Below are 11,852 nucleotides of genomic sequence, written 5' to 3' on the forward strand. Positions count from 1 at the left end.
GGGCATCTTGAAAAATCATTAAAAAACATGTTAAACTCTTGATTTCAAAGACAAGTCAACGTTTTGATCTGAACCATTGTATATGATCATAAGTAACCTTAAAACAGGGCTAAACATGCATTTTCCCTTTACTACTCCTTTAAGCATTCTCCTTACAATAAAGTACTGCTACCACTAATACTGCTGCTACTACTCTACTACTACTACTACTACAACTACTGCTGCTACTGCTACTACTACTACTACAACTACTGCTACTACTACTACTACTACTACTATTTACAAAGAGAACATGAATCTATTTTAGAAAATGAAAGATGATAGAAAGCTGTTGTAAAGCTCCCTCATATAAGACCCAGGAGAGAGAGAGAGAGAGAAAGAGAGAGAGAGCCTCTCTAGCACCATATGAGCCAAGTTAATGACTGCTGAATGATAGGCGTTAAACTGAGAAGCAGTCATCTGGGTGCTAACAGCCGGTCTCTCGGGAGCCCTGCAGGGCCGGGGCTGGAGTGTGTCCCCCTTGACCCAACACACTCATCTCAAGCACCGACTAACTAAGGGGCCGGGCGAATGGCCGCCCGGCCAACTGACTCTGGTCTCCGTCAACGACGTATTCGCGCTCGTCACTGAGGACTGTGCGACTGGTTAGCGAGCAAGTAGTTGGCTGACCACAAAAATGACCGCCTGTCTGCCTTAGAGGCTGGCGGGCTGTCAAACAAAGCAGCAGCCTCCCCCCGTGGCCTGTCTGCCACCGGCCCAGCCAATGACAACCCATTAAAACAGCTCCCCCAACGTCTCTGACCTAGTAAACCTCTCTCCATTTTTGCTTTTTAATCAACAGGGGTTTCCCCAAACATACAAGGACCCCCCTTACGATTCGACTGCTCGTACTTCTGAACAAGATCGGCCCGCCTCCTCTCCTCCTCTCTTCCCACGTATTCAGGGTGTCTATTTTGTGAAACGCTCCTTTCCTATTCTTCTCCCCGTCTGCTCCTTTCATATGGTTGGTTCTATGTGTCGTCCAGGAGACACAAAGGAGTGTGTGTGTGTGTGTGTCTGTGTGCACGCGCGTGTGTGTGTGTGTGTGTGTGTGTGTGTGTGTGAACCCCCAGAGTAAACACCCTGAGCTATCTCTCCCAGCCTTTGTTGGGCTGGAGGATCCCACCGCACATAAAGGCATGGCTCCACGGGACCACTGATAGGACCCGGAGCAAGACCTCACACACACGCACGCACGCACGCACGCTCTGCCTTTCCCTTTCTCTCCCTCTCTCTATCCATCACTCCCTCCCGCTACCTACCTCTCTATCATCAGTCATTCTCTCTCCTTCCTTCTCTATCCATCACTCCCTCTCTCCCTACCTCTCTATCCATCACTCTCTCTCCATCCATCACTCTCTCTCTCTCCATCAATCACTCTCTCTCTCTTTCTCCCAGTGCTGAGTGCCCAGGCTGAATCCAATGTCCTTGTCATCCACAGAGTTAAACACACACAGCAGGGGGCTCAGCCAGACGAGCCACCCTTCTCAGACCTGTCTGGCAGTCGGAAGAGAGAGGACTGACAGCCATCAGTCTCAATGAAAAAAGGCCTACACATATTTAGACCGCCGTGTTCTGGTTCACTGCTCTGTTGAAATCTAATAAGCACATAGTGTGATCAGTTCATCCCTCAGTCAGTGGTGACAGCTGACATGCTATTTATTTATTTTTTGTCCTTTTTAACTTTTACTGTCATACTCACACAGCAATCACACCAATAACTATAATTTCACACAGAAATTATGTTATTGATGCACCCCCCGCCCAAGCCAGCCTGTGACGGCAGACAGACTCTACCCAGAGTACCTGCCATGCAGATTAGCTCTGATGAGAGGGGCTGACACCCCAGGATGTGACCAAACCAAACAGGATGCAGGAAGTCGCCGAACCAGAATGGCCGCTTCGCGTGCCAAGCTGAGGGCAAACAGCCGTGGGGAGGAGGAGGAGGACAGGCTTCATCCTGGTGGCTCCAGGTCTGTTTGTTCAGGCGTTGCCGCGTCCAATTTGACGCGGCTAAATGAAAAGGAAAAAAAGAACTGTCGCCGGGAGAGAATTCAGATGTCTGCAATTAAAATTCTACGTCTATCTTTCAAATTTCTATGGTTTTTGGGTAATATCTTTTGATAAACAGCAGCTCGCGACGCAGTCTCATGTCTTCATATCCCTCCAGAGAGCAGGCAGACGAGATGGCCCCTAACATGTCACCCAGGCCGTTTTAATAAGGAGAGAGCAGAGCTGCTGAGAGAGGCTTAATAACACCCTCAAATGGGGCTGCGCACGCTCTCTCTCTCAGCGGAGAGGAGGAGAGGAGGAGAGAGGAGAGGAGAGAGAGGAGGACGAGATGGAAGAAGAGATGGGGAGCGGAGGAGAGGAAAAGAGAGGAAAAGAGATGGGGCATGGAGGAGGAGAGGAGGAGAGCAGAGGAGGAGAGGGAAGGAGAGAGAGGAGGAGAGGAGAGGGGGAGAGGAGGAGAGAAGGAGAGAGGGGAGAACAGAGAGGATGAGGAGGAGTGGTCAAGTCTCTGCTGCTGGTGGCGTTGGAGCTGGAGCATGGAGACGAAGGCTGAACCAGGCCGTAAGTGGAGGCTGTAGCGCGTGGCATAGCGAGGGCACAGCGGGTGCTAGAGCTCCCCCGTGTTGAACATTGCTTGATCTTGAGTGAAGACCCCTCACCTCGTGAGACCATCCTGATCTCACATTCCGTTTCTTTCGCAAATCAAGTCTGGATACTCTCCACAGAGATCCGTTTGTGCCAGATCAGAAAACGATCTCGCCAATCAGCGATCTATGAGGAAATACAAACAGCTACGCTGGGAGGGTGTAGGTGTGACGACAGTGAGGAGCGGTTGGTGCATGATAGACGGTGATAGACAGATGGTTCATCCAATCACCTGGCAAGTATTTTTGAAAGTGCCTGCCCTTCTCATAACAGTTTTTAATGGAGAGTTCCCAGATGGTTATGTGAAGCAAAGCTAGAAGACCAGAACAAAGGGTAGGCCTGTTATTGTAAGGTCAGGATTGTATTTCAACATCAGGGGCTCAGTCTCTGACCATTAAAAAACAGTCTTAACTGTGTCGACCAATGAATGACAAAACAACGCACAACAATTTTATATCAGCTTTCTAGAAGCACAGATAAGATCCAGCGAGGGTACCATCATGACAAAATGATAGCAGCATCTGCAATCCACTATTGAGCCTTTCAATCTTCCACACAGTGCTCCGCTCCGTTAATATCAGTGTGCCAAGACCCACGTCTGTATACTAGTATAATGATGAACAGTATTTTGACCCAGACCTGCCCATCTGCATATAGAGCAGTTAGTGCTGATGGTGATCCGGTTCCCAAACAGGAAGCAGCTGTCGCGCCTATGGCAGGTGAACTATGTTTTCTTAAAGGGGAAGTGCCATGTTACCTGTAGCCACAATGTTATCTTAAAACGGGGCGGGGGAGGCCTGTCTCGCCTCCCTAAAAGGGGAGTTTGTACTGCTGCAGGTGCATCATGATCTGAAGGGGAAGTCGATTATGTGTACAGTTGTGAGGGAGGTGTGAACACAGTGTTGTCTTAAAAGGGGAGGTGTGCGTCTGACCTGTGATAGGTGCGTAACGCTTGCAGCTCTGACTCCAGACGTTGGCTGTGTTCCAGAGCCCTGTTTCGCTCTCTCTGGACCGCCTCCAGCTCCTCCTGAAACACACGCAGGAGAGTTACACTCACCCTTGATTTGAACAGGCTCATCTCCTGGGGGTAAAACATGTCGTCGCTAGAGAGCCCAAGATGGCGGAGTAGAGCAGAGGACACGAGGATGGGGGAGAGCAAAGGAGAGGAGAGTAGATGAGAGGACAGAGGAGAGGAGGAGTAGAGATAAAAGGAGCCCCCAGCAACGGAGAGAGGAGAGAAGAGGAGGTGGACCAGGCTGCTATAGTAATGTTGAGCTGTTGAAACAGCTGCTGTGAAGGTCTGCCCTGTCTGCTGCAGGGACAGGACAGGACAATAGAGAGGAGGTGAAGACAAACACACAGCCAGGGTTACACTGTTAACACCTGACTGACAGAGGCTAGGAGGAGGGGGGTAATATAGCTAGGGCAGGGAGAGGAGAGGATGGAGGGATGGAGAGCACAATAAAAGCTGGCCGGGGAACACAGAGAGGTCATTATGACAGTGTCCTTTTCATCTCTGATGTAGTCAGAGCTACTGCTGATGTGTGGGCTAAGCAACCCTGTTCAGGAGGGCTGTCTACATAACATGACATAATGCAACACAACATACTATAACATAACATAACAGACTAACATAACATAGTGTAACAACATAATATACTGTAACAATAACATTGTAACACAGCATACTGTAACATAACACTATATTGTAACAGCATAACAAACCATAAAATAAAAGAACATACTATAACACAACATACTGTACATGTCATACTGTAACATAACATACTGTAACAACATAATATACTGTAAAATAATAACATACCATAACAGACTGTAACATACCATACTAGACTATAACATAACAGCTTAACATACTGTATCACCACATGCTGCGCCCCCTCAGGCTCACCAGAGGCTGTGGCACCAGCACCCCGCTGAAACACAACCACAACCAACACGCCAAAACACACATCTAAAACCGACCACCTCTCTTTAGAAACCGTGTCAATGTAACGGCAGCACGCTGATGGAATACAGAGCAAAAGCTGTTTGTGTTTTCTGGAGCCTTAGCCTACACACACGGTTCAGCAGGAGTGAAGGGTGCGGCGCTGGAGCCAGCTAGAAACTGGGGCTTGGGTTCCCATCCTTCCCAGAATCCTTCATTCCCCCCTGATCCTAACGGGAGGCATTATTGCGCGGGGCACTGCGTCCCAGTCTTTCATGCCCTATGGATTCTGGGAAGTCGGGCGGGATGGGAGACATGTAAGGTCCTGTGCGTTTGCCGTGTGGCTCAGGACCACCTTTAACCCGGGATGAGCACATGCAGCCCACCCCCCTCCCCCCACATCCACCCTCCACGCCGGTCCCAATTACCTCCGCCCCGAGGTATCTCAGTCAAAGAGAACATCAAAAAGAGAGCCAACCTCCAGAGTCAATATGTACTTTTCTCCAACAGGGAAGGCAGCGCCACTTCAAAGAAGAGTTCTTTTAATCATATGTATTATATCAGCATTCATTAGAATAATATCCAAATTAGGTTCACAAAGTAGCTGGTTAACCTGTTGGGATGAGGGGGTCCGTGTGGGTGTGTGGTGACCTTTTAGACACGGGGGTCGGGGGGGTGGGAGGGGGTCGCGGGCATCGAAGGGGACAGAGGGCGACAGGCAGAGTGGCAGGGAGGGAGGGATGAAGGGGTGATGGGAGGGAGGGACTGGCATTTGACTCTCTCTCTCTTTCTCTCTCCCTCTCTCTCTCTGCTGTAATAAAGTCTGCAGCTGGGCTTCTCTGTGCTGCAGAGCCCCAGGGAGATGGCGTGACCCGCGGGGCCCGGCGACGCCGAGACCAGACTGCCGTTTTGCCGCTGCCTGGTCAACTACGGACTGCGAGACGGAGGAGTGGTGAGGTACCGCCCCGAGGGCAAGATAAATCTGCTGGAGGCAAGATCAAGCGTGGTCAGCGGTTCATAAACGAGGAAGTTAGCCGTTCAATGGAACAGTGGAACAGACCAGGTCTTCTACGCCCCCCTTCAACCCCTCCTGCCTCAGTCACCTGCTCACAGCCCTCCATCACACCAGGGATGATAAACATGGCAGACAAGCGGGTGAGGAGAGAGGGGGGGGGGGGGAGAGAGAGAGAGGAGAGAGAGAGGAGAGAGAGAGAGAGAGAGAGAGAGAGAGAGAGGAGATAGATAGAGATAGAGAGAGAGAGAGAGAGAGAGAGAGAGAGAGAGGGAGGGAGGGACCGGACTGCACCTGTCAACCCGGCCTTACGACACACTGGAGAACCTCAACACCTCTCCAACACCTGCATTCAGATCCCACTGCTCGGCGGCCCGTAGAATAACTCCCTGGTTCCCCTACTGGTCTCTACCCTCCCTGGTTCACTCTACTGGTCTCTACTGTAAACAGTAAACAAATTAAGAAAAGCAATCTAGGCAGTTCAAGGAACATGCCAATTGGGGAAATTAGCTTATTTGCCATCTGAGTCAGATAAGAAGATACATACCCTTCTCTTCTCTGTGTATGCATTCCTGTAGGAAGCATTGAGACCCATTACAGCCGTTAGCCTAGCCTAATGTTTCAAATCCATTTGCAGTGATTGTGCTAAGCACGGCTCTAACGGGTCTCAATGCTTCCTTCTGCACACACAGAGATGGGTACGTATGTAAAGTTGAGGTGTTTCTTTAATCGACCCAATGATTTTGGCCTTTGCAATCTCACAAAAGCTAACTGCTTTCTCAATCTCTGTAAACTACACGTTTTAACTCCAATTTGTGTCCCTCTTTAGAGGTGTGAGGAGGGGGAGGAGAGAGACAGCGGGAGGAGGAGGGGGAGGAGAGAGTGAGAGAGGAAGCAGGCGTAATGATTAACAGCATTAGCAGGGTGCAGAGAGGAGCGTAGAGGTGTGTGATCACTCTGAGCTGTCTAACACACACACACACACACAGACACAAACACACAAACACACACACACAAAGGCACAGGGCCTGTCAGAGCTCCAATGAAAAGCTGGTGTGCAAACACAGGTGGTTTATGGCAAGACAGGCTCTTAAACCAGACCATACAACAGGCCAGTCCACATGACCTGAGCTTCTTCACCTCCTGCTAGCCTACTCCTCCTAGCTTAGCCTCCCCTCCTGCTAGCCTACTCCTCCTAGCTTAACCTCCCCTCCTGCTAGCCTACTCCTCCTAGCTTAGCCTCCCCTCCTGCTAGCCTACTCCTCCTAGCTTAGCCTCCCCTCCTGCTAGCCTACTCCTCCTAGCTTAGCCTCCCCTCCTGCTAGCCTACTCCTCCTAGCTTAGCCTCCCCTCGTACTCCCTCTCTACTCCCTCTATAATATTCAATTCAATTCCTACCTCTCCTACTCCCCGTATCCTCTCTCTCCTACTCCCTCTCCTCCTCCCTCCTACTCCCTCTAGCTCCTCCTCTCTGACATGCCTTCTCTCTTCCCATCTCAACCCTGAGCCCTGTTCTCTCAAAGCAGCAACCCTCACTCACCGCAACCCTACTCAACCTCCCGGCCCCCCAACTCCCTCCAATCCTCCACCCCTCCACTCAGTCACTCTCCTCGACCTCGAACCCTCTCCTCTCAACCCCCCAGCCCTGCCATTTCAGAGGGCCATGAAGTCAGAGACCTCAGCACGCACACACGGTTGTAGAATCCACTTGCACCATGTCCTTGAGATGGCTACAGCCCTCCCTCTCTCAGATGAAAGGCAGAGAGAATGCTAGCATCTTACGATGGGGATATGATACAGGCCTTTGGAAATTACCAAAATTACATTATCATAAACATATAAATATCACATGGACTCACCTGAGAAATAACACATCAATATTGGCACATCTATTAATTTATTACTATCTATAAACTCTATAGAATGTTTTGGCATCCATATCTTATAGTCACATACAGTATATTGTATCAACAATAGGGTTGTTATGTGCCCTCATATGCAAGTGAAGGCATACAACAAAACCTTTTTTTTAATTTTTGAAATTAGTTATTCTCCTCTGAAGCAGGCAAACTTCAGCTCTCTTTCTAAAACCACATTTTGGCAGCTTCTCTGCTCTCTAAAGTAAAATATCAGTTGACGAGCAGAGACCTGTTTTTCTTTTAAACTGTTTTTGAGGATCTGTCCTTGGCACTGTTGACAGCTGTTCTCCTTACAATTTAAATTAAAAAGACGGACCGCTTAAATCCCAGGAGTCAATCTATAATTAAGGGGATTTACAGAAAAACCGAGTGCTACATTAATAACAAAATTTAATATATTTCTTAATGCCTCCGAAGGAGGCCTGGCGAGATGAAGAGAGCCTGGATGCTGCCAGCTGAGGAGGAAGAGACACAGACTGGATTTTAAACAGCCTGAACAGTTAGTATTATAATAATGAGCAAAATAAACAGCCTGAACAGTTAGTATTATACTGTAATCATGAGCAAAATAAACAGCCTGAACAAATAGTATTATAATAATGAGGAAGAGACACAGCCTGAACAAATAGTATTATAATAATGAGGAAGAAAAATACTGGACTTTAAACAGCCTGAACAGATAGTATTATAATAATGAGGAGGGAAAACAGCCCGAACAGATAGTATAATAATGAGGAGGAAAACAGCCTGAACAGATAGTATTATAATAATGAGGAGGGAAAACAGCCCGAACAGATAGTATAATAATGAGGAGGAAAACAGCCTGAACAGATAGTATTATAATAATGAGGAGGAAAACAGCCTGTACAGATAGTATTATAATAATGAGGAGGAAAACAGCCTGAACAGATAGTATTATAATAATGAGGAAAACAGCCTGTACAGATAGTATTATAATAATGAGGAGGAAAACAGCCTGAACAGATAGTATTATAATAATGAGGAAGAAACAGACTGGACTTTAAACAGCCTGAACAGATAGTATTATAATAATGAGGAGGAAAACAGCCTGAACAGATAGTATTATAATAATGAGGAGGAAAACAGCCTGAACAGATAGTATTATAATAATGAGGAAAAGGAAGAGACTGGACTGGACTAACAGTTAGCATTATAATCCAGTGATGAGCAAGAGAAACAGACTGAACCGACCATTATGTAACACTTTCTATGAACTATAATAATACTTATTATAATCATGTGTACCTACTCATAACTCATCATAACCACCTTTATAATACATTACAACAGTTAGTTATGAATGATTATATTTCTGAGCAGTATAATGTATTATAACATATTATGTGCCAATGGCCATAAAGCATTATAGCTCACTTTATAAATTATTTACAAAATATTATACAACACATCATAAGTATTATAATGACTTTTGTATGCATTATAAGACATTATTAATGCCTTCATAACACATTATAGACATAGACTTCATAGAGTGTTACCCAAACTGGCTAATAAGAAAAAAATACAGACATATCTACTTCACCATGCCATCATAATTTATATGATAATAAATTATATCTTGGAAAAATAGGCCTCTACTCCAACAGCGTCTTCAAATACACACGGGATAAATTAACCATCTGCACTGAGAACCATCTTGTTACCGTGTGGTGTTTAACCAGCCCTGTCTCCAGTATGTTAGCCCTGCTGACCAGCGTGTGCCTGGTCTATCTGTCTCCAGTTTGTTAGCCCTGCTGACCAGCATGTACCTGGTCTATCTGTCTCCAGTATGTTAGCCCCTCTGACCAGCGTGTACCTGGTCTATCTGTCTCCAGTATGTTAGCCCCTCTGACCAGCGTGTACCTGGTCTATCTGTCTCCAGTATGTTAGCCCCTCTGACCAGCGTGTGCCTGGTCTGTCTCCAGTATGTTAGCCCTGCTGACCAGCGTGTGCCTGGTCTGTCTCCAGTATGTTAGCCCTGCTGACCAGCGTGTGCCTGGTCTATCTGTCTCCAGTATGTTAGCCCTGCTGACCAGCGTGTGCCTGGTCTATCTGTCTCCAGTATGTTAGCCCTGCTGACCAGCGTGTGCCTGGTCTATCTGTCTCCAGTATGTTAGCCCTGCTGACCAGCGTGTACCTGGTCTGTCTCCAGTATGTTAGCCCCTCTGACCAGCGTGTGCCTGGTCTGTCTCCAGTATGTTAGCCCCTCTGACCAGCGTGTGCCTGGTCTGTCTCCAGTATGTTAGCCCTGCTGACCAGCGTGTGCCTGGTCTATCTGTCTCCAGTATGTTAGCCCTGCTGACCAGCGTGTGCCTGGTCTGTCTCCAGTATGTTAGCCCTGCTGACCAGCGTGTGCCTGGTCTGTCTCCAGTATGTTAGCCCTGCTGACCAGCGTGTGCCTGGTCTATCTGTCTCCAGTATGTTAGCCCTGCTGACCAGCGTGTACCTGGTCTATCTGTCTCCAGTATGTTAGCCCCTCTGACCAGCGTGTGCCTGGTCTGTCTCCAGTATGTTAGCCCTGCTGACCAGCGTGTGCCTGGTCTATCTGTCTCCAGTATGTTAGCCCTGCTGACCAGCGTGTACCTGGTCTATCTGTCTCCAGTATGTTAGCCCTGCTGACCAGCGTGTGCCTGGTCTGTCTCCAGTATGTTAGCCCTGCTGACCAGCGTGTGCCTGGTCTGTCTCCAGTATGTTAGCCCTGCTGACCAGCGTGTGCCTGGTCTGTCTCCAGTATGTTAGCCCCTCTGACCAGCGTGTGCCTGGTCTATCTGTCTCCAGTATGTTAGCCCTGCTGACCAGCGTGTGCCTGGTCTATCTGTCTCCAGTATGTTAGCCCCTCTGACCAGCGTGTGCCTGGTCTATCTGTCTCCAGTATGTTAGCCCTGCTGACCAGCGTGTGCCTGGTCTGTCTGTGTGGTGATCAGGAGGACGTCTCCCGGGTCCCAGGCAGAGGGGCCCCGGGGCCGTCTGATATCCACAGCCGAGAGCCAGAGGTGGCTGGGACATCCTACAAGGAAATGGCCCTGAATAAACAACACAATTACTAGGAGAGAGAGAGAGAGAGAGAGAGAGAGAGAGAGGGAGCGAGGGGAGACAGAGAGACAGGGGGGGGGGGGCGAAAGAGAGAGAGAGAGAGAGATAGAGAGAAGGAGACAGAGAGGGAGAGAGTGTTGGGTGTGTGAGTATGTATGTGTGTGTGCGTGCGTGTGCATATATGCTTGTGTGCGTGTGTGTGTGTGTGTCAGGGGTGGGCAAGGCGGGCTTATGAAGGCTGGTATCCAAATACGACCCTGCGAGCGCGGAGGCGTCCATGTTTGAATACGGTGTTGTTGGCAAACACCACCTCTCGGGGTTGGCATGGTAATGTACACACATGTCCGACCTACACACATAGACCCTGAGGAGACAACCAGTGGGCTGTAGTGTTAATATGGAGAGGGGCGAGGTGGTTACCAGACAATGGGACCGGGGCTCTGGTCCCACCGGAGAGGTGCAGGTGAGGAGAGGGGATAAACAGGGGGGCAGGGAGGGATCTCGGCAGGGGGGGGCGGGGGCAGGAGAGAGGAGGTTCACCTTCCGGGCACGCTCCTGGAGGTGGTCCACAGCCCGCTGTCTGCCGGCGGTGTTTGGCAAAGTCTTGCTCTGCTGATCTCTGATCAGGAGGAACTCGTGCTCCATGCGCTTACACTGGGGAGACACACACATACAAAATCACTGAGAATACATTAGACGCCACACGCACACAATCACTTCGAATACATTAGACCCTAGACACACACACAAAATCACTGTGAACACATTAGACACCGCACACACACACGCATACACACGCACACACACGCACACACAAAATCACTGAGAATACATTAAACACCACACACAGACAGACACACACAAAATCACTGAGAATACATTAGACACCACACACACACACACACACACACACACACACACACACACACACACACACACACACACAAAAACCGCCCTCCTCTTTCCTGCGTCACAGACAGAGAGGAAAGGCCAGACTCCGAGGCCAAACCGCCGCCGTCTCCTTCACACCGCTCCGTTCCAGCTGCCTTTCCTGACAGAAAACCTGTTGTTCTCTCTTCAGGACCGGCCTGTTACAAACGCAGGGGCTTAACTGGACACCAGGACCACAAGGCTGCCTTGAATATGAGCTGTTGGCGTCGTTTAGACACCGGGTAACCACACAGCAGTGACTGTCCTCTGCTCCTACTCTAGTCTCTAGTTG

The 11,852-nt window shown here is 48.9% G+C and overlaps 1 protein-coding gene across 1 annotated transcript in view; it reads right to left on the minus strand.

Moving 5' to 3' along the window:
- mipol1 (mirror-image polydactyly 1) overlaps positions 1-11,852 on the minus strand; it is a 68,022-nt gene that overhangs the window by 12,964 nt on the left and 43,206 nt on the right. Inside the window, exons 12-13 of the mRNA XM_084438753.1 lie at positions 11,171-11,284; positions 3,630-3,724 (exon numbers count right to left, since the gene is read on the minus strand). Of these exons, the coding sequence (XP_084294879.1) occupies positions 3,630-3,724; positions 11,171-11,284 (209 nt within the window). The remainder of the gene's footprint in view (positions 1-3,629; positions 3,725-11,170; positions 11,285-11,852) is intronic.

This window comes from Borostomias antarcticus (genome assembly GCF_949987555.1).
Source record: "Borostomias antarcticus genome assembly, chromosome: 5".
Classification (NCBI taxonomy): Eukaryota; Metazoa; Chordata; class Actinopteri; order Stomiiformes; family Stomiidae; genus Borostomias; species Borostomias antarcticus.